Raw genomic sequence first — 27,907 nt, 5'->3', positions numbered from 1 at the left:
GACGAGGACTTTCTCCGAAAGACGGCCAACTATATAAGCGAGATGCACGCTGTTTGAAGCACGTTAGACGAAATCGCACGGGTGCGTCGAGCAGGCCACGTCGAGCCGCCGCGCCCCAATATTGCATCTGTTTTCCTTTCGTAAGTTTACCCCGCAAATATACGTGACGGTATAGCCTCGGAGAGAAAAAGGGAAGAGACAGGCACCTCGTACTTCGTAACGGAACGCAAATTCGTGCATGTGACTCGGCGCCGAGGAACGCCGCAGAGAGACCTCCACGAGATCTTCAATCGTCGGGGATCATGAGGCCCGCGAGAAGCTGGGCCCCGTTGGCAGTGACCGCGCTGGTCGCGACGGCTCTGCTGTTGAGGCCCATCCACGCTGATGGTAAGATCTGAGAAGGATCCCCCCGTCCATCGGATGTCCGACGTTCAATTAATCCTTTAACTCTCCTTGAGATTGCTCTTCGCGTTTTTAAATTTCATTAAACTTGGAATTATCCGGATTATGGAACTTTTATCGGTGACCAGAAAAAACGGTATGCAATATCGTGATGTGCAGGGTAGAAGATTGCAACTAATCGTGGAATTAATTTTGCACGAAGAAGCTTTCGGAATCTGTTAATCTTTTACGTTAGTATAAAATGGAATAGCTTTGGGAGAATTATTTCTATATCGGGACTATCGGAAGAAAAGAGAGAACTTGTGAATATCTAATTTATTGTTTCAAGTTGTTCAATGGTCGAGAGAGATAAAGAAGAGAGAAAAGTATGAGATTCGAACACATGATGTTTTCGCAGGAGTAAAAGCGGTCTTAGGAAGATCGCGTGTCAGTATTCCGTATCAGAAAGTAAGATAAATTAATGACTTTGAGAGGAAAGAATGCTTTTGTAATATTAAAGTTGCTCGCGTCACGTTACTCTCTTTGCCCTTGTTTCTCACGTCTCATAATAGCATATCAAATTCATTATTGTAAAAAAAAACTTGGGTGAAGTCTCTTGTCACTGGCGCACACACTCTTCTAAGGAAGGTCTTCAGTGGAATATAATTTAGAAGGGGGATGCGTTAGAAGAAATGCACTATATGCTGACGGTAGATTCACGGTTAAAGTACGTATTATACGCGAGCGCGCCACGTCACGCAATATTTTTGTGCGGCTTAATGAATGCCGCCACGTCGGATCTCTAATTTGTCAGCTCGTCGGAAAACTTATTAGAAAGTTTACCATCGTTCCGCGATGCACTAGGTAAAAAATGTGGTTTATGCGTCGCTTTGATAAATGTTTTCACTCTCAGCTTATTAATTATGTTGAATTATATTTTCCATTAAGACTTTAAATAATTAACTAAATCTTAATTAAAATTTTTTAATACGAGTAAGAAAATACTTCTAAGGTAAAAATAAAATACTTCTCGATATATTCCTGGTTTGTGTAATATAATAATTCCGTCTTATGTAAATCGAGATAATAGTGTTCAATCGAGATAAAAAAAACGTAGCTAATTGAGCGTTAAATCATGACGATTAGATTCTTCGTGTCGCTTTTGAACACTTTTCAAGCACAAACATGTTAAATCTCTTATTACGTATAATCCGTTCTAGTTCCGATTATAACGTTTCGATGTATTTCTCGTCTCTCGAGTTAAGATTAAGTCTCCGGTTCTTGAATTCTTGTTGGAGCGCTACTTTACGCAGTTTCATGCATCGTTTCAACATCGATCGGACTGGAGCAAAAACATCTAATAATTGGCATTCTCGTTATCCAAATAATGAGATGTTTTACAATTTTATTCCTCAAACATTTTTCCAGGTTTAGTCGATTGCTTAAGCGTTCAAACGGTATATTTTTTTTCTTTCTTTCAAGCCGCCTCGCAAATAATACAAACAAATTTGTGAAATTGGGACGTTCAAAAAAGTAGAAACTGTGTGCACCGGGCCTGAAATAGTCGAGCATTAGGGCGACTGGAGTTATCGGACAGCATCTTTAATAAATTGCGCATGGCGTGTTGAGATCGTTGTATAAATCAGGACATTATCAGGCGCGATCTAGCGTAATCCAACTCGAAAGCGCGCGAGCGTGCAGGCCGAAACTTCATCGGTGCACTCGGCTCGCCGCGATTGTTCCGATTTCGATTTTAACACGTGTAAACGTCACGCGCATACAACGCGAGTTATTGTTTAAACGCCGCGCGTGTGTTGCAGATTATTGCGGGATTGTGCCAACGGTTGTCTAATAAAAAAATGTAAAAATGTTAACAAATTAGTTTCTAAAAAAAAACTGAAGTAAAATAAAATGTTGAAAGAGGCTTTTAGTAATTTATTTCGGTCTATATTATTTTGTCGCGCTTTTTATATATTTTACTCTTTGTTCTTTTAAAGATTTATTTTATTTTATCGCCTCCCGTTTGCATTCGCTTTATTTTACTCCATTCAATTTTTAAATATTTTAAATCAAGTTTACCTCTGTTATTTCATCTGCAGTGTAGCGCTGTTGGACTTCAATTGTATGAATTATTCAACTAAAAATTAGGGAGCGGAATCCACAATAAATTTTATCGCGAATGTCGAACGTTGAAAGATTAAATTGGAGGAATTAAATGTCTATACTTGTTTAATAAGTAGGACAAGAGAGAATATAGCGAGAGTCGCTGAATTCGGCGATTGATTGACGTACTCGCGGTCTCACAACAGTCGATGACCGTCGACTCGGCGATCCGGTCGTAAATGATACCAGCGATGAATCGCATCTTCAACTGTCGCGGCAAAGCATCACGCTCGCGCGATAAATCAATCGGACTCGTCGTTCCGGCGCGTTTAACATAAAAAAAGATGACACGCACGCTATTAACGTGAAAATTGCGTTGGCGTTTCGACCGTGCGACACAAAGCGTCCTGTCTTACAACGCTGATGATGATAGCGCGCGAAGGAGATGAAATCTCGCGATAAGAAATTGTTACGGTCTGATTGCGCGCTTCCGTGGCCGCCGCGTACTATTGTATACGTTGATTTAGAATACTATTTAACGCATAATTTTCTCACTTGGTCGTGAGTTTTCTTCCTCTTTCGCGAAATGTAAACAGCATGTGCGTCCTTAAATTAATGCGCGATTTCGGGAATTTCAGCCTTTTTGATTTCCCGTAAATTGTCTTGATTTTTATGCACAGTTCAGTTTCGGACAATTTTGATCGTTTAGGCGTTGTTAAAACGTTGTTAAAATGTTGGTTAAACGGTGAAATTAAACTTCTGTCGATAATGTGAAACAAACACTTGGATGTCTCTATAAATTCCTATGGGAAGAGAAAATAAAGTTTTAGAATTTCTACTTTGTATTACGCTAACTTCCAATCTTGATTGCTATAGGAAATCGCGCAAAAGCTATTGTCAACTTTATTACTTATCATCTCGTCGCTAATAACGTTACCGCAAACAATAAACGTTCTTCATTAGCGGTAATTTCGTCAGAGACGATTGCGGTGTAATAAAAAGTCATCAGCAATGTAAGGAAGCATAAGTTACCGTGAGAGCAACCAAGTAAATCATAGTAATTTGTAAGATAGATTAAATACTATGTTTCCTCGAATTAATCAAAACGTAATGGAATTTTTTGCGACAACCAAAGCTATAATTTATATCTAAATAACTTCTGTATCTAGAATATTTTTTAAAAAGATTGGAATTTTAGATTTAGAAATTATTTTCAGCACCTATCTCGGGCAGCTATCTACCACCGTCAACCAGTTACGGCACGCCTAATCTAGGAGGTGGCGGCGGCGGCGGCGGCGGTTATCCTGGCAGTGGCGGTGGAGGAATATCGTCGAGCTACGGTGCGCCTTCAAGCGGTGGCGGTGGATTCAGCGGCGGCGGCGGCGGCGGATTCGGCGGTGGTGGCGGCGGATTCGGTGGCGGCGGCGGTGGTCGACCTTCCTCGACCTACGGAGCGCCCGGTGGAGGTGGCGGTGGCGGTGCGCCACCGTCCTCCAGCTACGGAGCACCCCCGTCTTCGAGCTACGGGGCACCTCCGTCTTCAAGCTACGGAGCACCGTCCAGCGGCGGCGGTGGTGGTTTCGGAGGCGGCGGAAGTGGCGGTTTCGGCGGCGGAGGTGGCGGCTTCGGTGGTGGAGCGCCTTCCAGCAGCTATGGAGCACCTAGTTCTGGCGGAGGTTTCGGCGGCGGGGCACCGTCCTCCAGTTACGGAGCCCCATCTCGTCCCTCCGGCAGCTACGGGGCACCATCTCGCCCCTCCGGCAGCTACGGGGCACCATCCGTAGGACGCCCATCTTCCTCGTATGGCGCTCCTTCTAGCGGAGGCGGCGGATTCGGTGGCGGTGGTTTCGGCGGTGGCGGCGGTGGCGGCGGCGGCTTCGGCGGCGGTAGACCATCCTCGACTTATGGAGCGCCGTCGAGTGGAGGCGGCAGACCATCGTCCACATACGGAGCGCCTTCTGGCGGTGGCGGAGGTTTCGGCGGTGGCGGCGGCGGTTTAGGTGGCGGTGGCGGTTTTGGAGGTGGGGCACCCTCCTCGAGCTATGGGGCGCCTGCCTCGACCTACAGCGCACCTTCCTCGAGCTATGGGGCACCGCGTGGCGGCGGAGGCGGAGGCGGAGGCAGACCCTCGTCCAGCTATGGAGCGCCCAGTTCCGGCGGCGGCGGCGGCGGCTTTGGAGGTGGCGGTGGTTTCGGAGGAGGTGGATACTCCGGTGGTGGTGGTGGTGGTGGAGTGTCTTCAACTTACGGTGCACCCTCGGCAGGCGGTGGTAGCGGTGGATATTCCGGCGGTGGCGGCGGATACTCTGGCGGTGCACCGTCCTCAACTTACGGTGCCCCTTCTGGAGGCGGTGGTAGTGGTGGATATTCCGGCGGTGGTGGCAGTTTCGGAAGCGGGTAAGATGTGATAATGCGAAATAAATGCGTGAAACTATTCAGCAAAATAAAGCAAAGATCATTTTTGTTATTTTTTTGCAAAACATTAGTTGGATTATTTTGTTTAATATCACAAAATAGCAGTCTTAATTCAGTAAATATCCATGATAATTAATTAAAGTACTGCTGAATCATATAACATTCACTTATTTAAATCGATTTACTCATTTTTTATTTTAATATTCGTTCAATATATTACAAAATTTTACATATTTTGTATTTTACATAAATTTTACATATAATTTCTTATTTGCTTTCCAACACTCTTTTATTAGTTTCTTATCGACTTTTTTCGAATTTACTAATCAAATGTTTTTCTCATGATTTCTTCAGCTCCGGTGGCTACTCCGGAGGCGGCGGTGGCGGTTATTCCGGAGGTGGCGGCGGCGGTTATTCCGGCGGTGGCGGTGGCGGTGGCAGGCCGTCGTCGTCTTACGGTGCTCCGAGCAGCGGCGGTGGCGGCGGACAAAGCTACGCCAGCAATGGAGGCTACCAATACTAATCCAGACATGTGTTCACCCGGTGAGACGATCTCCGTGCTCAATCACGTCGGCTTTCATCAGTATTTCCCGGATTGGACGATGCAAACTCGATCTATCACGATGTCAAGACTCGTCAATTCGATTGATCGCGGCTCGATCGATTACGTTCTATCAGGAAACGGACGTCGATCCGAGAGGCTGGCTTTAATCGAAAAATGATAGCCTTGGTGCCTACAATTACGAACAAATGTCCTGCACATGATTGCTGATAACATTGTAAATAACCGGAGAAAATCAATGCTGAAGACATCCCGTTGTTGTCGTCGAGCGTGTCCTTAAACAATCGCGCGGAGATATTTGTGGTCTTCCACGGGACCATCTCTATCCGGTAACCGACGGGAGAAGCGTGCGAGGACCGTTCGCCGCGTCGTGAAAGTCCGCGAAATTCGTGCTAAAGATTTAACAACGATGGGTTCTCGGTCGGAAAAATTGTGAGCGAAGGAATATTCGTCCTGACGGCAGGCGCGTTCCCGCGAACGGCCGATAGAACAAGATATTTCTTTTCTTTTTTTTTCTTTAATATTATTATTACTTTTTTTTTATGTACCGGCTTCCAGGAAAGCGTCTGCTCATGGAACGTTACTTCCGTCGATGTCGAAGAAAAATGAGAAAAAAAAAAGAAGAAGAAAGAAAAAAAAGAAAAAGAAGAACGGAAAAACGAACGAGAAAACTCGATTTTCCACATTCGGAGCCTGTAACTTATTTATTTTGTAAAGACGCTTTTTTGTACTAATAATAAAGCCGTTATATGCTGATAAGGAATCTCGTCGATTTGTCGACTTTTTGTTAATCCCATTTCGTCGCACTAAAAAAAAAGAAGAAATTAAATCTTTCAGGGATCTCCTTATTTCAAGCAATCTTTTTCATTATATAAAAATCATTTTTATGTTGTAAGCTAAAGACCCAAATTTTGAATTTGTTTTTCTTCTTATATTTTTCTAGTCGCGCAATTATTTTTCTTTTTTTGCAAATAAGGACAGGCCAGTCCTTTTTACAATCGAAGGAAGATCGGCGAGGTGAGGAAGAGCCTGGCATAAGGTTAGTCGGCCGACACGGTCGGACGGTCGATTTATCGATTCTCATGGCTCGGGTACCGGGAGGGCATGAATAACTAAGAGCTCTTTTTCTATTCCTGCCGTCGAGTATCTAAAAGCGCATATCGATATCGGGGGGGGGGGGGTTCCGTGGCCGCCTCGCCCGTGAGAGCGAGCCGTGCCCCCTTCATTGCGGACGTGCCGGTCCGCAAAACTGAACCGCGCGACGTGCATGGTCACCGCGAAACTTCCACACACGTTGAAAAATGAACACGGAGATCTCGAGAGATTTACTCCGGATGATCCATAAATATTAAAGTTCGCCGGCTCTGCTCGTTCCATCCGCGTCGGGTTACGTGTATTACCAATATTACGTCGCATCTCCAGGGAAACGTAAGTAGAGTGATAAGAGCATAAACGTCTGACACGCACGCGTGTAGTAAAAGTAAGTTAACATAATAATTTCATTGAAAGTACTTTCTAACCAGCTCTGTAACAGCCGCTTAACCGAACACATATATTACATAGTTACGCGCGTACTTACGCCGCGATCGGCAGATTGACACACGTACGACTCGTTGATTCCTCCAAATTTTCTCTTTGCCATTTCTTTTAAAAATTTAACTCCTCGCAAAGAGCTTAGCTATGTAATTTTCAACTTTTCAAATATCAGGGTTCACGCTCTTTTAAAGGATGCAAAGATTGCAAAGGTTAACGCCGGAGTATGGTATTCATAGGCAAGAAGGGATTTAACAACACGTATTTCTTTGAAGTTATTATTCATACAACGATCTTACTACTATATTTAAGTTGCTAATCCTTCTCGTCTGCAAATTTATAATTCCGAACAAGTTCTTGTTTTCTCAAGCATTCGGTAGAGCTTATCTTACCTGCTGCTATACGTTATCCCTTTAAGGCGTGCCTTCGCGAAGCGTTGCTTTCCAGACTTCAAGGTAAATAAATCAGCTTTTTCTTGGGTTGTGCTTGGGGGAAGGAGGAGAGAAGTTCTTAAGTCGTTAAACCACACGAACTTGTCTCGAGACTGTGCGGAACCGCGTATACGTCGCGATGTATAAATATGAACTCGACATTTTTGTACACTGTTTATTTTTAACATTTACAATCAACATCTCTTTCGTTTGTCAATTATACACGTATAATGTCATATAATACAGTAACGCTTCTGTAATACATATACATATGGATATACTCCTTCGAGCAGGATGGGGAGGAAGGGGGAAGGGTAAGTCATGGAACGCTTTTGCTTTTTACATGGTTAATAAATTATTCTACGTAATTAGGTAAGTCACCCCGTGCGTTTGGGACGCGCAACATTAAGTACGCTATTTTGGTCTCCAAGCGGGAAAAGTGATCGACGATATCTCGGTTTAGTTTGGAGGATCGTCCGCGCTAATTCTTATTTCGAGCTATCTCGAGTTTTTGCGTTTTCGTTATTCCTCCTCGTTTTTACGCACGACACAGATTGGCTGTCGACTCGCGATTTTACTTTGCAACGAAATGACGTCGTTCTGCGGAGAGAAATAGATCTTTGGATGCGCAAGCTTCTTGAGACTAAATTGATTCTTTTTAAATTAACAGGTACAAAGGCAAGAAGGAAATAATTTTGCATCGTAGATAGCTCTAGAACGTACAAAGTGGAGGTCCGATGAAATTATAATTTGTATTCTTAGTTATGACGACTCTTTATGTCGGGAAAAAGATACACATAAAATAATTAAAAAAAAAACTTTGCTTTACTTCAGCCATTTATGTCGCGATTCGAAAAGTGTTAAATTTAAATAATCCTGAAAAATATTAAATTTAAACAATCTACAATTAGATCGATGCGTGTTAACGAGTCGATTTCCAAAATTCGAGTCTCTCGAATAAACGGCGCGAAGCTGCGCGCACAAAGATCAAGGGACACTTGCGGCTGGAAAAGGAGCACGAGTGTCCCTTTTCGGTCCAAGAGCGACGAGCGTATGCGTCCCAAAGGATACATATGTTGTATATACATATCTCCTATAGTCTTATCTTATTACGCACTTCCTCCTCTCCGCGACTAATTATCTAATATACAATAGAGCACACTTTATGATATGTATAGGTTTTCTCGTTGCGTCGTCGATTACAACGTACGTTGATATGTAGATGATAAGTGGCCGTCTTATGAGAGCGTTCTCATAAGCTTATAATGTACTACTTAGTTTCTCCCGCGCGTCCTCGACACACGGCTCTTCCACTTTCCTTAAATTCGTACAAAAGAAACGATGAGATCAACCTCGAAGCACAATTATTCTATCGAGACAAGCGAATTCATTACGACGCCCGATCGAAACGAAATGTAGAATATGACTAACAATATACTGAAAAATCCACGATTTCTTCCCATCTTACGAGTTTCCTGAGTGTAAATATTGAAGAACGCGCAAACATACGCAAGAACTCAGAAAAGCGAGGAATCAATAGGACTTTCCAGATTTATAATGCAATTAAATTACTTAATTCCCATCTCCAAGATAGCGGCAGAACTTGAAGATTCGTCCCGTGGGGGGTCAACAATTTAAATCTACGATCGAGACAAATTAAAACTTCAAGGGCCTATTAAAATTCTTATCGTCGTTCATTTAAATCGAGAAATATAAACACGCGAATTTTCATATTCCAAAATGTCGGATTTTGAAACGTCCGCGGTTAGTTTCAACGGGTCAAAGACGACTGTTCTTTCGAACTCCGTACTCCGAACTCGCCGGAAAATCCACGAGTGCATGGTCGAAAAGGGGAACGCTCTGCGTAGAAAAATAATTCGCGGTATACTTTCGTTTGTGATCCTTTCGTACATTCCTGGCGCGAGAAGCGAGACGACGGTCTTCGCACGCGGTTCATTGTAGCGCGATACTTTCGTGGCTTTCGCGTGCTTCGGCAGGAATATAATAAGGATAACAATCCCATCGCGCGCGCGCGCATCTTCTCTCGAAGCTCGTGGTCCACGAGCGTCACGGATTACCCAGCCAGCGCGCTCGTCATCGTCTCTAATATCTGTGAGTGAAAGTCCGGGGAGCTTAATGACGGATGGACGAACGGAAATGCACGGGAGATGCACGCCACACGGCGAGATCCACGGACTCGCTCGTGTGTCCCCTCCTCCGCGGTACGGTCCCGTATCGCGTAGCGGGCCACGTATATTGCTCCGCGCGACGACTCACGTTTCGAATCGCGCCGTGCCATGCCCGATGCCGTCGCGCTCGTATAATTTCACCTCCGAACGGCATCCACCGAGACTTAACGAGCGCGGGATAATACGACGGCGCGGAGCGGAAAACGGCTAGGCCGCACTATCGGCAAATCGCCGGGGATCCGCCGTAAAGCCCCCTCTCCCCGCCATCGCACGGTCGAGGATATTTTCGATTCCGCTGGAGAACACCGCGGAAAAGAGATGCGCTCGTGAACGAAGAGACGCGCGTGATCTCGAACCGTAGAACGAAGTCCCGAGACGATTCGCACGCGAGTTGTCTCTGGGAAAAAGTAACATCCGATCGTAAACCGTTTCCGGAAAGTGAGAAAAAAATGTGAACACGTTTTATTCTTCAATTCTTTCACATGCTTCGAAATGAAATAAACACTTTCACGAAAGTGACACACGCGCGCGCACATACACACTCACACACATACGAAGAGATAATATATTTTAAATGACTTAATGCTTTAGAATATTACACATCAGGGACTTCTATTGCGTTCAGATTTTGCCGCGTCGTTGAAGTATAATGCCCGATCTACAATACCTGTAGTAAGCTGTAGTAAGCCTCAAGCCGTAAAAAATTGACCAATTACAGGCGAATGTGAGGAGAATAATCGACTGGTGATTGGTCAATTTCTTACATCTTGAGGCTTACTACAGCTTACTACAGCTATTGTAGATCGGGCATAAGAAGCCCTTATAAAATTCCCGACATTTGGACTGCGGATACGTCACTTTTTTTTTCTTCGTTTCTTCGACACGATGGTAAATTACTTAAAAGCACTTTTGTCCAACGTTATTTGATGTTTGATGTCGATATTAAAATTTATCATGTCTCAAACATATGAGTTCCATATCCACTAGCTGTCTACGAGTGAACGAATTAACAATCTTGCACATTGACAAATTTAACACGGAGGCAGGTCTTAAACGTGAGTCCATCAGCGAGCGGAAAAATTCTGATCTAACACCGGGAATAAAAACGCGGTCTTTGTAAACTAGAAAAATATACTCGGCACGCTCTACTCTAGGGATAACCGATACGTATTTCTGTCTGGAGAAAAATGGTATGGGTATAATAGCTTCTGTGTGTACAAGCGCGACAAACGGAATCGATCGATTATTCGCGCAACGATGAGAAAACGGAAAATAATTATGTGCCAGCGATGAGAGGCTCGAAAAACTTAATCGCGTTTGAATTTGCGGGTTCGCCAAGTCAGAAGCTTTATATCACAATTCGTCGGGTGAGTAGGAACCAAGTACAAAAACGCTGTACTATCTACGAAATTATATCTAAAGTATCTCATCCCGTCGTTTACGCACGCAACGTCGCGTCCCGAGATCCGAAAGGCCATCAGGTCCTGCGTGTGATTGCGCGCGATAAAATCTCGCGAGATCCAGAAAAACGTTTGGAACTTGAGATCCAGAGCGGGCCTATTCTGTAATTTTTAACGGCAACTTCGTTATCGTGTATATTGTCGTTGTGCAGCTTTTTTACTATATATATATCTGCGCAACGCACAAATATAACGAAACTGTCGTTAAGAGTTACAGAATCAGCTGCCAGATTCAACACGAAAGGTAACAATTGTCAAAAATATTTGTTATTTTGTTTTTTAATTACGTGTGTTACATCTCCCTCTTAATACCCCCTTTAATTTCTTTTCCAATGGGGTTTGCTAAAAAATTATCAGCTTTAGATCTCACCATTCGACGTCAGTCTCGAAACGCGACGTTCCTCATCCTTTGGCGGCAAATAATGATATAATATATGAGCAATCAGGTATAACGAGCGTAAATACATTACATATTCTCCTAGGCGTTTTATGCGTATTGCGTATAGCAACCTCGATATCGGTGCTATAATAATATACATATATATATATGTGTGTGTGTGTGAACCACGTAACAAACGGATCTTCAAAATTAACAATGATGGCGATAACTCGTACCTGCGATATTAACACCTATGGATTTAGTCTTCTCGTGTATGTATAACGTGTATGTATAATATATATATATATATATATATATATATATATATAGAGAGAGAGAGAGAGAGAGAGAGAGACAGAGCGGTCTATATTTTCTTTCTTAATTGCAAGTCACCCATCTCTCTCGCTCTTTACTTCTGCATTTATCGCTCATGATTTTTTTATATCATACATTTATATATTATATACTATATGATAAACACAACGGACCTGCATTACGAACGGTCTGCCTGACGAGGGCTCCGCGGCTCACGTTTGACGCACGAATGCAATGACCATGCCGCTATTCACGTGTAGCACGCGACCACACGCGACGAAAAAACTGCGCTCATAAGGAGAACGCAAGTATGCCGTAATCGGAGATCGTAATCGATATAATAATTATTTTTTAAATTTAATGCTACGATTTATTAACGTATTTAAAACACTAAGGACACTTCTCTTAACCGAAATAGATAGACTCGGTAAAATAAAATAATTTTAACAAAATTAATATAATAAAAAAAACTTATTTTAAAAGTTTTCGAATATCACATTTATGAGATACAAAAACAACCCGACAATTTCTGTTCTACTGGAATATTTCATTTAGCTTTAGGCTATTTTTCATTCGGGATTTATTTGCGTGGTTCTTTAAAATATTTAAAAAAAATATGCGCAAAAGCATAAAGAATTAATTAAAAAAATTCTAATTACACGACATATTAGCTTCTAATAAATAATAATTTTAACTTCTTTAAACTTTAATGGTGTTATAGGGTTATTAATTTTTACGAAACACTAATTGACACCATCTTTTCTTTTTAAATCAATATCCTATTTTCTCTCAAACATAAAAACGTCCAACGTCTTTAAGTTCTTTAAAAGCGAGATAAATTTTCAATCTAGCGTACAGCCACTTACTTGTAATGGCCGGTATAACGAGATCGGCCTCGCACGTGAGCCGCGGAGTAACTTAAAATTCTACAACAAGCGGCCCTGCTAGATCATCCTCCGGTGCCACCCGGTTCTAACGACGCATCTACAAGTGTTTCTTTTTACGCACTAGCGCGTATAAATAAATGTGTATGTATTTGTGTGTTGCGTGTTCGTGTGTTCCTGTACGACTGGACGAAGCGAGGGAAGAACGATCGATCGCAAGTACAAAAGCTCTTCGTTTACCTCTTCTGCTAACACCGACACGGACACTCGACATTACGACGCACGTTAACTAATTATAGCGCGAACTAATTGCAGTGGAAACAGGCGAGGATGGTATGCTGGATGAACATGCCTTCAAGGAGCGACCGATCGATCGATATTTATCATCGAGATATTCCAAAATCAAGAAATATTCAAGACATCGCTGAATGTACGATGAGAAAATGCCACAAGGTATTAAAGTATTTTATATAGGTATTGTTAGAGAAAAAGGAAATCTTTTTCACAATATGTCGTTTGGAAAATGATATTATCTATTTATTTGTCAATAAATATTAAAGAAATTGTCGATATTTTAATATTAAGTTGACAATTCTCCCGATATCTAAGTTGATAAATATTAATCACGAGGTTCTTTGAAGCATACACTTCTATCGCCCGTTTATGCCAAATGTGGCTAATTGATATCTTATTGAGAATGCGTTTCATATTTATCTATCATCTATTAGTGAAATAAAAATCTAGATTCTATGAGATTTAGATAATCACATTTAGCACGAAACGCGAAATAAAAAGATGGAGAGTACTTGAAACACATCGCGTACGTCTTCTTCTCGTCATCTCTCACTTCGCAACTTCCACAGGCACATCCATTATACTAAACTTCGAGTTTCGGCCCGATTGAAATCTTTACGACATTAAACGTTTATCAAAGTTTAGTTTATTCACAAAGATCAGAGATCACGCGGCTGATCTCAATTTTAACGATTCCTCCTCGTTCGACACGCCTACGACTCCCGTGTACAATACCTATGTAAACACATTGACCGCTCGATCTAATTAATTTCTAACGGAGAGAGAAGCCACGCGCGCCGATCGATCGAGCTCCGATGGGAACCCTTGTAATCCTCGCGATTTTCTCGAGTCAGGCAGATCGTTCGTATTTCATAACACTCTCAAGCAGCTCTTCGTTAAACTCTAAATATATATAATATCTTTTTTGTATATATCATTTTATTTTCATATATATATATATACCTCTCAAAAAAAAAACAAGGAAATCACTAGGCCTAATTGGCGGTGCGGGGTAGGGACGCCCGGCCCGAGTACGCCCGGAGCTCCGACTTCCGGTTTGGAAACGTTACGCTTTATCCCCTTGCCGCGCTCGCGCGTACTTTCCAGTCACCCTATTCTTCCTCTTTCTCTGTTTCCCCCTCCTCTTTTTTCCCCATTTTCTCGTTTATTGCTTTTTCTGAGCAGTGACGGGAACACGAACGCGAGCGGGCGCGGGCAGGTACAGATCGTTATACGGGCACCAGCGTGCAAACGTGTGGTACGCGTATACACACTCACGCAGAGAGAGAGAGAGAGACACAAGCACACCCACATACGCACACACACGCACGCACAAATGCACACACTCACAGATACGCGGGTACGAAAGAAACTTCGTGTCGGACTTACCGCAGGCCGTCGCATTGCTGGCTCATCTCGGAGCTCCGTGGTCGTGAGGCGGGTAGAAAAAGGAAATGCGAACTGGAAAACGTGGGGACACCGGGTGTGGGTTTACGTAATCGGCCGGGAAAATCGGAAAGTCGATTAACACCAGAACGACCCCCTGAGATGGACAATTTGTGCCGCTGACGATTCCAACTATCTTCGATAATCATCGCGATAATTATCTTCGCGGTGCCTCCTCGGAGACACATTAGATTAGAAAAAGCAATGCTAGTTAAATATACATGGTTATGCGCCTCGTGTGCGTCGATAGATTAGATTCAATATGCAAAGTAACGTGATGGCGAATCGTTCTAGTATTAACTCTTGTCCAAGATTTCCTTCGGAATTGTTTCAGCAATCACTCGATTAATATATTTGGCAAATAAAAGATTTTAATGCACATCTCAAGTGTAACGATATTAACGATATGCAAATCTGATCGAAATAAGGCCCCTCCGGACGTAACATTTGGAACGATCTTCTATTGAACGTTTATCAGAAAGAAATTTATGCTGTCAAATTTAATTGAACATACCGCTGAAAAGAGCAACAACGGCCGGCAGCGAAATCCGAAGCAAGCCGACTGCCTTCCGAACGAAACGCGCGCAGAGGAAGGGAGCAAAAGGGAAGGATCGCGAGGGGCGAAGCGGGGTGGGAGGGAGGGGGAAAGGAAACGAAAGACAGAGACCCGCACCGCCGCACTTATTGTTGGTCACAGCATCCGATCACGGAACCAGGAATTAGAACGCGGTGCTGGATTGCGGCTGTCGGGGCGCGCCGCCGGGCACGTGGGGCACCAGGTGTCCCCCGGCCCCGCCGACCCCGCCGCCGCCGCCGCCGACGACGCCGTCCGCTGTACCGCCGACCATCGTACATCCCGGCTCCATGTCGTAGTCCGGCTCGAGTGCAGGATTCACTCGGCCGTTCGATTCGTCCTTGCTGCCGTAGAGTCTGCCGACGCCCCCGGCTAGGACCGCCATCTGCTCGCCCTCGGCCGGGTCCGGGCCCACCCGCTCGACGTCCTCCGGAATGTTCACCACGCACCTGAAGACGTCGTAGCCCGGGGCAAGTCGCCCGGTCAGGAAGACGAACTGCGTGCCGTACGACACAGCGACCAGGGTCACCAGCGATATCAGCATCGCCATCGTCCTGAACGGGAACATTTGCGTCTTGGTCTCCTCGTCGTACCCCGGGTAGCGTATTAGCGCGGGCAGCCCCATCACCGGCTCGCCGCCGCTGATGCGCACCAGAAAGGCGATTATGTACGCTGACAGGCTGCCGTAGGTGTTGCAGTAGTCCTTGAAGTGCACCACCATCAGTAGCTGCGGGAACAGGATCACGTAGACCAGGTCCGAGCACATTGACCAGAGGCCGTAGATCGACGGTATCGTGAGGGCCATCACGGTGCTCAGCACGCCGACCACGCCGATCCCCGCCCGCATCACCCAGATGATCTCCATCTCCGACGCCTGCACAGAGGGGAATACCAAGATCGCGCACCCACGTGGGTCAGTATCGGGAGGAACAGAATGGGAAAAACATTACGCGGAGTGCTCGAGAAGTACACGCGCTGTGCCATGTATTTAACTCGTGAATAATAATGGCGCGGTCACGAGAAATCGATACGCGAGTGCGTAATGAAAAGACTGACATAATTAAGATAGTGCTAGCAATGACGCAATACCTTTTTAACGTGTAATTTATGTGATAAATGGTATCGATTAAAATTACTTGGAAATTCTCACTTAATACCCCGTAACGGACGAAGTTACATTGTGATCCCCTTGCGCACAAACTCGCGTTAACCAAAAGTTAACAAACGCGAAATAAGACCGGCGTAATTACGAACTAATATCCGTCGTGTCATTCGTGACAACGCGGAAAACTTCAAAAGAAGATTGTTATAAAGTTTCGCCTTATACGCGTTAAAGATATGCATCGACGCGTGCGGCACGTCGCGCGTCGTGTCGTGTCAAGTGGTTTCGCCGTGTGTGCATGAATGCAGGCTCGCAAGCGGGAGCGCAACTCCGCAGACTCACCCGCTGACGGAAGATTAATTTGTAAACGTTTCTAGCAAACATCGAACTAGCAGAGAGGATGCTGCTGTCCGCAGAAGACATCACCGCCGCCGAGACCGCTCCCAGCCCGAAGAAGGAAACGAAGTTCGGTGTCAAGTGTTGCAGGACCAACGGCAGAATCATGCTGGTCTCCGCCTCCGTGAAAGGATAGGGACCAGTATACCCCGTCTCGTTCCAGGCTGCGACATAATTATTACATCGTTAATACCTAGCTTTTTAGGTAACGATTTGTTTGCGTCGGTTCATTAAATTTTCATCTCTGTTCGTCTGGCTTGTCTTTATTCCTTATTCAGTATCACGTCCATATCGTAATTTAATCTCCCGTTTCTCTATTTCTCTTTGCCTGCACCAATCTGCGTGTCTGGGATGTTTCCAATGTATACGAATGCGGAATACTATATTGTATGCTGTCGCCGCTTTATACATATAGACTGACTAATATAGTCTAGACTAATATAGTCGGAATAATATATAGAGCACTCTAAAGGGCAAAGGAGAACCCCCGTCTTTGTTTGTCGCTTCGATTTGTATCTCATTGTTCGTTTCACCTATCCACTGTCTTTGTTCGACGCCATGCGTTCATGATTCGCATAATTCAGTTCTGTATTTCTTTCTCTCTCTCTCTCTCTCTCTCTCTCTCTCTCTCTCTCTCTCTCTCTCTCTCTCTCTCTCTCTCTCTCTTGCTAGCCGTCCGCGTGTTCGGGGTCCTTCCGCAACATACCAGTGCAGGGGTACCGAATTAGTTCCGGAGACGTAGTTCCGCACGTTCGCGCTACAGCGGGCGAATCGTCCCGCATTTACGACCCTCGCCCTCGCAAAAGCAACGCCACATGGCGGGATCCCACGCTATTGTACACGCACGCGAATATACCCAAGGCACCCTTCCTCGGCCATCCGCGCCCTTCGCGTCCGCCACCGCGCCGCCGCTTGTAAATACCAGCAGTTCTCTCTTTGTCGCGCCACCAAATGTCAAGTAGCCTCCGAATATATCTACGAGGAGGAGCGTGGGACGACGAGCAACCCGAGTTCTAATTCGATCCTCTCGAGCGAGGAGAGGGGGGGGCCTCGCGAAGGGGGATCCCGTTACTACACCCTCGGGCGAGACAACGACTATACCTCGGGGGTGGAGAGAACGAGGAACGAGAAACGCCTCGTTTTCCTTTTATTATTAATGCACCCAAATTGGACTCTTTCCCGTCGCCGGAAAGATCCTTAAGACATCTTTCTTCAAGAAAATGAGAGAACGCCGCCGAATTAACGTCCGCGCATTTCACTTAGATATTTGTTCGTGAAATTTCTTCTACTTTAACGCAATATTAGTACAAAGAATGACGTAAAAAGTTTCTTTATAAATATTGTTCTTAGACTTAAAAAAACACGAAAAAATATTTATGGTAAAAATCAAATACTTTCGAAGGAAATGTGATATGACGACAATATTTTCCACAAAATTTTTATGACGTGACGGACCAGTAAATCAATTAGCCGCTCCAATTAACACATTGCGGATCATGTGACATCAATTATATAACGTTGATTTATATATCGCCGATCCACAATATGTTTAATAAATTAATAATTAAATGCGCGTGGTACTCACGAGTTGCTTTGGCGATCGCTCCAATCAAGACGGGGGGAATGGCCATGAGGATGCAACCCACAGCGGCAACGTAACTCAATATTTGAGCTCTTCCCGCGGTTTTCGACGAGAGGACGCGTTGGAAGTACACTTGCCAAGGTATACCGCCAAATATCAAAAGTAAACCGTAATCCAAATAATACCAATACTCCTCGGGGTTAACTTTGCCGATCCAATCAACGTCCATGGAACCAAGAGATTCTACCTTCGGATTTGTCCAAGCGAACGGAATACACATCCACTATTGACAGAAAATATGATTTCCATCATTTAATAAAATGAAAGAAATGATTAACGATATTTTTTAATAAAAGATAAGCGAGCATTTATTAGAATATATCGACTTTGTAATAAAAATCTTTATATGACTTTTATAAAAAGTTATTTAATAATTGTCTAAAAAACGTGCATTCTATGTACTTTTTAACTTCTTTTATATTTAGAAAATAAAAGGTGATTATATATATTCTTAATAAATTGTTTTGATGTTTTAAATAATCTCTTTTTTATAAAAAGAAAATTTTTGTATCAACAGAAAATTAGACAATAATTATTTCAATAAATATTAAATTTATTTTAAATTGCCTTTTTTCGGGCAATTTTTTACGAACATGAAGCTTTGATCTGTATAACTGATTGATACAAGTCATTCAAATATTTTCTCCGGACAGAGGATCTATTTCGCTATTACAATTATTTCTGAAAGGCCCGATTTATCAGGATTAATTACTGTTAATGGACGGCGGTCTCGTCGCGGAGGGACGAGTTTGCATTCACGGTGTCCGAAATAAAGGGAAGGCTCCGTTCAAAATAAAAGCATCGCAAATGTAAACTACAGTTGTAGCTAATTAATCAAAAGTAATCGCGCAACACAACTAATATTTAAATGCATTAAATAAATACATTAAATATAATTTCTTATATCGACAATTTTTATCAATCAATAATAATAAAATGCATTGGAAACATAACGTTAGAATTACACACTTGTAATAGATATTTGAAAATTTGAATCGTACGAAACTATCAGGACGATATTCATTTGTTCTTCAAAAAAGGCTTTAATGCATGTTGATCGAACAAATTAATCTGCTAAAAGGGGTGTCTATAGATAAGATCTTTGCATTGTAAAGTTGGCCGTTGTAACGGAAGCCTCCCTGTTAGGTGCGGAGTCTCACAGAAATAATAGCTCGATAACGTTCTTTCGAAAAGTGGGTCACCACCTATACGTCACCGAGTATAAATTTGGTAATACAAACGCTCGCAGTAGCGGGGCCACGATATCGATTAACCTCTAGGGCTGATATCGCACCGGAGACTCATCCGTCCGAACGTTTACACGGGTCAAGTAGACTGTGACATTTATCGGAATTTTGCTTTACTTGAAGTACAAAAAAAATCGTGCCATTAAATTTTAGCAGTGCGTTATAACGACTTAATTTATTTTATTTTCAAGTTATTCTCTTTTATTATATATATATATATATATATATATATATATATATATCTTATTTCAAATCAATATTATCATAATTGTAGACTATATCGATTACATTTATTCGTCCAAATGCATGTACTTTCAAATATAGCTAGTTATGCGATTATGTCGAGCTGAGCTGGTTGCGATATATCCAACCATTACGTTATTTATTCGCACTAAATAAATAATTATGCCTGATTGCAAGCTCCCAATACGCTTCGGTAACTGCGATCGATCGCTTACCAGACCGATGAATATGCAGAAGAGCTGAATGACGTCGGTATAAGCGACGGAGTAGAGACCGCCGAAGAGAGTGTAGAAAACCGCGATGCAGGCGCTCAGGATGACGGAGGTGCCCTGGTCCATGTCGATGATGACCGCCAGAGTGGCGCCGAGGGCCGCGAGGATGCCCGCCGCCCAGAAGACCTCGCCGCACAAAGCAGGCAGAAAGAGGAGGCCGCCCATACGCTCCCCGAACGCGTCTTGAAGCGGATCCAACATCGTGACGTACCCCTGCTGTCGCATCTTGTTCGCGAAGAAAATACCACCTGCGACGGATACGTTAAGATCGTTAAAAACGATCGCACGCGCGGTTTTCTTTCACCGATGTATCTTATCCACGTCGCTTAAGTAGCTTCATTAGACATTAGATCGAATGATTTGAAATGTGAGCGAAGGATCAAAATAAGCTGTTTGCATTACGACCGAATTTTATACATAATCTATTATGACAGACATTTGTTTGAAAGAAACATATTGAGTCCAATTTCTTTCTCTTCACTGAAAAAAGAAATTTCTTAACTTCTTGCATGATGGTTTCACACGCAGTAGAGCTATGCTAACTAATCGAATCGAATCGAATCGGATGATATTCGATTCAATTCAAATTCAAATTCGAATTTTTATGATTCAAATCTGAATTATTCGAAAGTTTCGAATCTAGATGGTTTGAATACGAATATATACAAATATATTGTCAATTTTATAAAATCATATTTCCCGTTATTAAGCAAAACACGGTTAAATTAATAGAGGCATTCAATAAGTGCGTTCAGTATTAGAGCCGCTCACTGAGTGGTTAAGTATAGCAGTCAAAAAATTTATTTCTAATTTTTTATACGCTCTGTGATCCTATCAAATGGTAAGTAAAAGTTTGAATGTACGTAAAAATTAGTAAACTATGAGTATTGAGGTGATAAAATAAAAAATTATTTTATTTTAATTTCTATGTATGTAATTGGATGTTATTGGATATAAATTGTTTTAGTTACTGTAAAATTAAATAACATTAAGTAGAATTTTATTGGTTTCATATTAAATATTTAAATATGTCTTTTTCCTTAAAAAGAATTTATATTATATATGGAGGGGTAAAAGCCATAGTCATATACAATATATAAATTGCATCTATGCACGCGCGAGTCAATATATTAAAAAATTTAACTTACACCACTATGGAATTCACTCTCCATATAATCCATGTTATTTTTCCATAAAATATTCTCTTACTATCAACATGTTAAAATTCAATTTAATGATAATTATATAGAAAATACATTCGTAATTCGCCAACAATATAATAAACAATTAAACTTTTATTTCTTTCGACTACAATTGACAAATAATAATTCGATGATTGTTCGATTATTTGCCAATTGTAGTCGGAATAGGAAATAAAAGTTTAATTGTTAATTATATTGTTGGTGAATTACGAATGTATTTTTGGTTTAATTATACACCGCGACTTAAATATCGGTGTCTCCATCTTATTATTGTTTAGTGTGTTATTGCGATAAATATTACCACATGCCTCAATGATCAAATTGGTACGACGCCCTACACGGAATGGGAGAGGTTCCAGGCTCGAACCCTGGCTGAGGTAATATTTTTCGCAATAAATTTAATAATTTAATTTAATTTAAATTATTTAAAAATAAGATTCTTATACATATAAGTATCAAAGATTATTAACGTCTTGACGATTAATCGGACCAAAACCAATGGCCCAATCGTCACGATCAAACAATCATCGAATGATTATTTGCCATTTGTAGTCGGAAGAAATGAAAGTTTAATTGATAATTATATACTTATATAGTTAAAAATTTTTAATTATATTTCAACGATTTAATTTGATTTCATTCGAGACGCTTTGATTCGGATAAAATTTTGTCGATTTGATTCAATTCGATTCGACAAAAAAAATCCTCGATTGGCACATCTCTAACACGCAGGAATGGAAGAGAATAGAAAAGAATTTAATAAATCTGCGAAGATTAGAGTTCCGGTTCTTAAAGGAATAAATTCCTATCAATTTTTTCTTAACGCTATTAGAAACAATCATTCATAGACATAGACATAGCGGAGCTAGGCTTTCAATGGACTTATAGCCACATTTATTCTTTGTCGAGGTCGTTTGACCGCGCGCGCGAGACATTGATGGAAAAGTTATCGTCTTTATATGCGAGAGTGCCGATAGCGAAAACTCTGTCGGCTGTTTGTTATATTACAGGAATTCTATTGTCAGCCGCCGTAACTTCTTCGGCATAAGCATTCCAGCTGTGTAAAGAAAGACGCGTCATCGATCGACAATCTTTCGATTGTTCTATCGTCGATCTTTGCGATTGCGAACTTTCACCGTCCACCCGGCTGATTAAGAAAAACTTACAATGTTGTAAAAAAAGTTTTCGACATCTTCATCATTCCTTCTACATCATTATTATCGTTTCCTGTCAGATAACTTTGATGTACAAGGAAGTTGTGTACGGTAAATGTGAGTGAAAGATCGAAATAAGCTGATGACATCACAATTTTTATGATCTATGATAAATATTTGTTTAAAAAAAAGCATATTAAATCCAAACTCTATCTCGTCAGTAAATTGCTATAGTAAAATCTACATGTCAGAAATCGTAATTTTATATAAAAGAGAGAGGTTTAAATCGCGCAAAATACCAAGCAATATAGAATAAGAGCGAACAGTATCGTAAATAGGTGGCAACGAACAAATCTAATTCGAATTTACGTAAAACTTTTCAAGATAAAGGTAGATCCAAATAATGTAGGTATACCGTACAAAGATTTTGCGTGATCCCATATCGGTGCACAAATTTTTCGCGAAAAGAGTGAAAAATGAGTAGGGGAGACCGGGGCAAACTCGACACCGGAGCAAACTTGACACTAGGCTTTTTGCAGCCAATTTAAATCTATCGTAGAAATTTGCTTTTCCTACTGTAAATACGTCTTTATGTGCCAGTATTATGAACGGAATTTGGTGACATTCTGAGTTATGGTGTATTTTTTAGCGCGACATAAGCGCGTTTTTGATGGTAAAAAGTAATTTTTCTGATTTCTCGAAAATTTTTACTCTTTCATCGAGTTTTACTCTTGCGAACCTATATGTAAGTGATTTTGATGGGAAATTTGATGGCCTATACGAATCCGATAATAGTTTTTGCATATTTTCATCGGCTCCCAATAACAAACAATGCAGCCGTATGGCTCATGACAAATGTGTGCGCACGTCCGATCGCGAATTTACTTGCATAAATTGTTTTTCAGACATGAGTTCAGATAAAAATAATTGAAAGTTCAACAAGTTTTGTTCTCATTATTTCCAATGATTGTTTTACTTAATTCCGAATTTTTGTACTTTTCAAATACACGATAAACAATGTATTTTCAGTTTCAGACAATAAAAAATAAGTTCCAGATCAAATTGTGTCGATCAGGCAAAGTGTCGAGTTTGCCCCGGCATTTTTTAATTTGAAAATTTGTCTTTGCATTACTTTTCCTTTCCTGGGGGCAAAACTAAGCGACATACAGCAAAACTTCCTTAAGCAATTTTGTACCTAAAGGAACACTCTTTAAATGTGTGCCATTGAATTTGCTTAAAAATTTTAATTAATTGTTGAAAATTGCCTGTGAAAGAATTGTGTCGAGTTTGCCCCGGGTCTCCTCTACCTATATATATACTTTTACTTTCTTACATTTCGGAGCGCCGAAATGACGCATGACGGTACTTTGCGTCACGAAGAGATTAAAAATCGATGCAGTCACACGAGAACGAGAGACTGCATCGACGGGGAGAAACGGAAAGGATAATCGGACTCACCGAAAACGAGGCTGAGGGCGTATCCGAAGGGTGCCTGGCACCAGACCAGGCCCCTGGTGTAGATTGCCTCGGCGGTACCGTTGATGTAACCACCGCCGACCCAGGTCGCCGTCATCGTGAATATCCCGACGAAGAGCCCGATGGAGCGACCAGCCAGCATGACCTCCTCCTCGGAGTCGTTGCCCGCCTCCTTTTTCCTGGCCGCCCATATTCCCACGCCCAGGATCAGCAGGTAGAAGAGAACGATGGAGACCACCCCGGCGATGTTGATCATTTTCGGGGAATAGATGTCTACCGGCGCGAGCTTGAGCTGACGGAGACGTAGGTCCGAGAAATTCGGCGGCCGATCCGCTTTGGGACCGTCTGGATATCTGAATTCAATTTTTTAAAGACACGTTCAGTTTTTAGACTTTCTAGAAACTTTTGCAAAGGCAAAATTCGAGAGAATTTCGCAAGAAATTGCAATATTGTCACGAGCTACAAGAATTCTGGGAAAAAGAATGTTATTCCTACATCCTTGGAGAAATTTTTGAAAAGGCTAATGCAGCAAATGAAAGAAAAGTCGCATAATAAAAAATATAAACTTCTATCTAGAAACTATTTTAATCAATAAATTTTATTTGCCATTTTATTTTATAGTTCGAATTAAATGTCGCAACTTTATTTAAAAATTGATCTTTTAAATTACCACACTTTTTTTCTCATAATACGATATGTCAAGCTATGTTAATAATGCAAAAACCGGTGGATTTCCTTCCTTTGTTCACCGCGATCAGTGATTCTAACCGATGCAAAAACTTCTCAGCGTAGGTTTTACAAAGAATTTAACAATTTCGCGTTGAGTGTATTAAAGTCTTCCGCTTGATTAACACCGTGGCCGTCACGCTCGCGTCCAACAAGTGCAGCTAAGCACAAATATTATGTTTCTACCCGAGGGGTATTTAAATCGCTCAACCGAGTTCACCCTCTAATCCTGTTAGGCGCGATCTACCCGAGGCGCCGCTCGATCCGGCTTCAGAAAGGATGTAGCTTCGATTAAGTACAAATACGCGCTTTACTCAGCATAAAATAGGAAAAAAGTTGCGACTCTGTCTTCGCGAAAGAAAAGAACAAAAGATTTGCTATTTATTAGACTATATATATAAATAAAGTACAAGAATGTATGTGTGAAGAGCAAGGCAGGTTTAAAGGATTGCTTCTCGAACTGAATAAAGCGAGATCAAAGGAACGCGACACAATATGTTTCTGATAGATAATAAAAACATACATCTCATGAGTGGTATCGAAGCATCAAAGAGAAAGTTTTAAAGTCAAAAGGAGAGAAAGGGAAGAGACCTGACAGAGAGATGCGTATCAGATGGAGCACTAATTTTTATGGAATCTCATATACGAAAACCATAAAGCGCACGATTGCCGAAAATTTGTCTTGCGGGGTACACAAGCTTCTTTGTTTTCATTTTCCTTCTTCTTTATTTTCTTAAAACTTGTTCAAACGAAAATAAGAGAAAAGAATTAAAGTGTTATTGAAACTGCAGAAATTCTTTTATTGCGAAGAAATTTATAGTCGACGAAAGAAAGGATCGCGATGTGCCCCGCGAAAAAGGGGACCGAGAAGCGAGAACCAAGTGCGGGGAGGTGGAGGTTTACCTTTGAAATCCCCGCGAGGTACAATCACGCAACAGCGGGGGACAGCCTCACACGGGCACCGGCGGCATTTCCTGATGACGGTGCTTCCAGACGGCCGACGACGACGCTGGGTTGGGGTTTGGGGGGCAGCAGTCGCCCCACCGGAGCGAGGTCTTCTGGGAGGGGCTATTCCTTGTTCTAAACGCGAGGCCGCCCATGGGCGCTGATGGCCATCGATTTTCACCCAACTCACCGAGCCCGCTGCTTCCCTGCCTGCTTGGTTTCTTCGTTTCCACCCTTTCTCCTCGCCTTCCTCCTGCGCCCACGGCACCGGGACCGATCGCGGGGATCAGCACGGTTCTTTACCCAGAAGAACGAGGACTACTATGTCTAGAGATACCTGCGGCGAAAGAATGTGCAGGAGAGTCACCGAAGAGGGTACTTCAGCCATTGCAGAAGGTATTATCTGGTACTTTAATTAGAGTTAAGACCAAATTTGTAATAAGACCGGTTAACGTAAAATCAACCATAGGGATGATTGACACTGCGCTAAGTATTTCTTAATCATCTGTGAAACTTGTACTCTTACAAATTTACCGTCCATTAATAAATATATGTAAACTGTGAAATAATATTGACCTTTCTATAGCATATATAAATATAAGTTCTTGTCACAGTAACTTTCGCATTTAAAATAGGAAATAAAGTCTTTTTTTTTTAAATAGCCGCCTATAATGTGCATAAAGTTTGCAAGACTATACGACATACTTTTCCATTGCATTATATTTTTGATAAAAGACTTTTTATCGAATAATAATAAGATATTTTTCAGATTAACTTTGAATCGATAACTTTTAAGTAAAGATTTTTTTATTCGACCTAACTGGCTATCTTTATTAATTATAATCATCACGACGTTTCGATCATGTGAGTTTTGGTTCTTCTCAATATAGAGGTAACATTTTTATGCTGATATAATATATAAGCTTTCAAATTAAATTTATCTCAATAAGCTTTCTGTTATTTCAATTTTATCCCTCATCATCTGTGCATTTTAGATGTAATTCTTCTAGTTCTAGAAATCCGTTTTAATTTTAGAAACAGACGAACAATAAAATAAGTAAAATTAACCGGCGTTGATCAATCCTTGAATATTCACTTATATTGAAAATTTAGCTATAGTTTTTGTCAACGCCAAAATTATTATAAGAAAAAATTTTTTTTATAAGTTGAAGATTCCACAAATAAAATTGTCACACATAGTTCCTACTATAAATGCTACTATATTCATACATGTTCTTTTATATCTAAGCACGAATACATAACTCGTAAGAACTCTGACTGGCCATGGATTTCTATGAATTATTTTAGCGCGGTTATACGCTTAGCTGGCTGGTAATAACTCAATATCAATTAATAATACTTTCATACCGATTATACATAGAGAAAAACGAAGTTGTTTTACGTATCTATTAGTATAATAAATTGTAATAAATCGTGTAACACTTTTGTGTGAAATAAAACATGAATGGAGGATTCTTATCGCCAACATGTTTCAGCCGGCCAACCCTGCTTCTCGAGATAAAAATTCGAATTTTCTTTCGAATAAAGATCACTATTTTCTTTTTTTAATCCGGGAACGGACGCCTGCGGTAATTTTTACACTCCAGTAAACAAATGAAACCACGTCACAGCAAATGTGCCATGCTTCTTTCGTTTTTTTTACATTTTTTGAATTCGTTTTTTTTTCCAGAAAACGTTGAATAACTCTATATACATATTGTCATCAAAATACTAATGAATTATAAAACAATCAAAAATATGCAATATGTAATTAATAACAATGACTTTCAATTGAGGTATAACAATCACCACAGATGACCATTTATGAAAGAAAAAATTAGGAGCCCGTTCCCGGGTTAAACTCGCTTATATTATCACAGCAAACAGTTACTTACGGGCACTATCCTCGCGTCTCCACTGAACAGATCTCCCGATCCCGAATCCGAAGAAACCCAAAGCGGCCACGACTACCTCATTGTTGACAAACCGGCGTCCAACGCGAGCGATCGGTGGCCTTGAAGGCCTTGAAGGTACCAGTAGCCGAACCGAGGAGAAACCGGCGAAACAAGGACAGGGTACAGAGTCGGCTTCACGTGACGAAAGGGATGAGCGCAGTTACCGGTCTCGGAGGAAGCGAGCGAGACGGAGCGCGAAACAAGTCGGGGGTTGAACGGATCGGCGTGTCGTCGTTTTTGTAATCGTGGCTGTGATTGTTGCCGCCACCGTCGCCGTCGTCGTCGTCGTCGTCGTCGTTGTTGTCGGAACGACGCTGCCGGAACGTGCCGTCGTCGTCGTCCCGTACAGTCGCGGGGGCCACCTCGTACTGAGGCGGTCGGCCGTCTGCCGTCGCGCGAGGACCGACGACGACGGAGGGAGGGCACTCCGATGTGATATTGATTCGACCCCCGTGACGTCACGGCGCGGCGTCGCGCGGGGGATGCACGGCGCTCCGTGTCGACCCCCACCATCCCCCGAAAACCACCCCGCGTCCCGCTACGCGCGCCCTCGCCGCTCGCGCCGCTCTGCATCCCTCGCC

At 42.0% G+C, this 27,907-nt stretch overlaps 2 protein-coding genes across 2 annotated transcripts; one reads left to right on the top strand and one right to left on the bottom strand.

Annotated features, from left to right (window-relative positions):
* Positions 1-5,555, top strand: LOC143897326 (uncharacterized). The gene is made up of 3 exons (XM_077405911.1): positions 1-387; positions 3,702-4,881; positions 5,254-5,555. The coding sequence occupies exons 1-3, from the start codon at positions 303-305 to the stop codon at positions 5,420-5,422; spliced, it is 1,434 nt and encodes a 477-aa protein (XP_077262037.1). The 5' UTR covers positions 1-302; the 3' UTR covers positions 5,423-5,555.
* Positions 5,556-7,586: 2,031 nt separating this feature from the next.
* On the bottom strand, positions 7,587-27,734 carry Cht (choline transporter). Its single transcript, XM_077405910.1, has 7 exons — positions 27,267-27,734; positions 25,330-25,708; positions 23,683-24,053; positions 19,812-20,116; positions 18,050-18,329; positions 16,411-16,628; positions 7,587-15,840 (listed from the first exon to the last, which is right to left on the bottom strand). The coding sequence occupies exons 3-7, from the start codon at positions 23,954-23,956 to the stop codon at positions 15,112-15,114; spliced, it is 1,806 nt and encodes a 601-aa protein (XP_077262036.1). The 5' UTR covers positions 23,957-24,053; positions 25,330-25,708; positions 27,267-27,734; the 3' UTR covers positions 7,587-15,111.
* Positions 27,735-27,907: the final 173 nt, after the last annotated feature.

The sequence above is a fragment of the Temnothorax americanus genome, unplaced genomic scaffold (genome assembly GCF_048541705.1).
Source record: "Temnothorax americanus isolate GAGA-0224 unplaced genomic scaffold, ASM4854170v1 Scaffold20, whole genome shotgun sequence".
Classification (NCBI taxonomy): Eukaryota; Metazoa; Arthropoda; class Insecta; order Hymenoptera; family Formicidae; genus Temnothorax; species Temnothorax americanus.
The sequence above is the reverse complement of the archived record's forward strand: the minus strand, read 5'-3'. Positions and strand labels throughout refer to the sequence as shown.

Bases quoted from the DNA above. Each gene is read 5' to 3' on its own strand.
- LOC143897326 (XM_077405911.1), top strand. From the start codon at position 303: ATGAGGCCCGCGAGAAGCTGGGCCCCGTTGGCAGTGACCGCGCTGGTC. The intron at 388-3,701 runs GTAAGATCTGAG...AATTATTTTCAG, and splicing joins GAGGCCCATCCACGCTGATG to CACCTATCTCGGGCAGCTAT. The intron at 4,882-5,253 runs GTAAGATGTGAT...TGATTTCTTCAG, and splicing joins GGTGGCAGTTTCGGAAGCGG to CTCCGGTGGCTACTCCGGAG.
- Cht (XM_077405910.1), bottom strand. From the start codon at position 23,956: ATGATCAACATCGCCGGGGTGGTCTCCATCGTTCTCTTCTACCTGCTG. The intron at 16,629-18,049 runs GTGAGTACCACG...ATTATGTCGCAG, and splicing joins AGCGATCGCCAAAGCAACTC to CCTGGAACGAGACGGGGTAT. The intron at 15,841-16,410 runs GTGAGTCTGCGG...CCCTCTGTGCAG, and splicing joins AATTAATCTTCCGTCAGCGG to GCGTCGGAGATGGAGATCAT.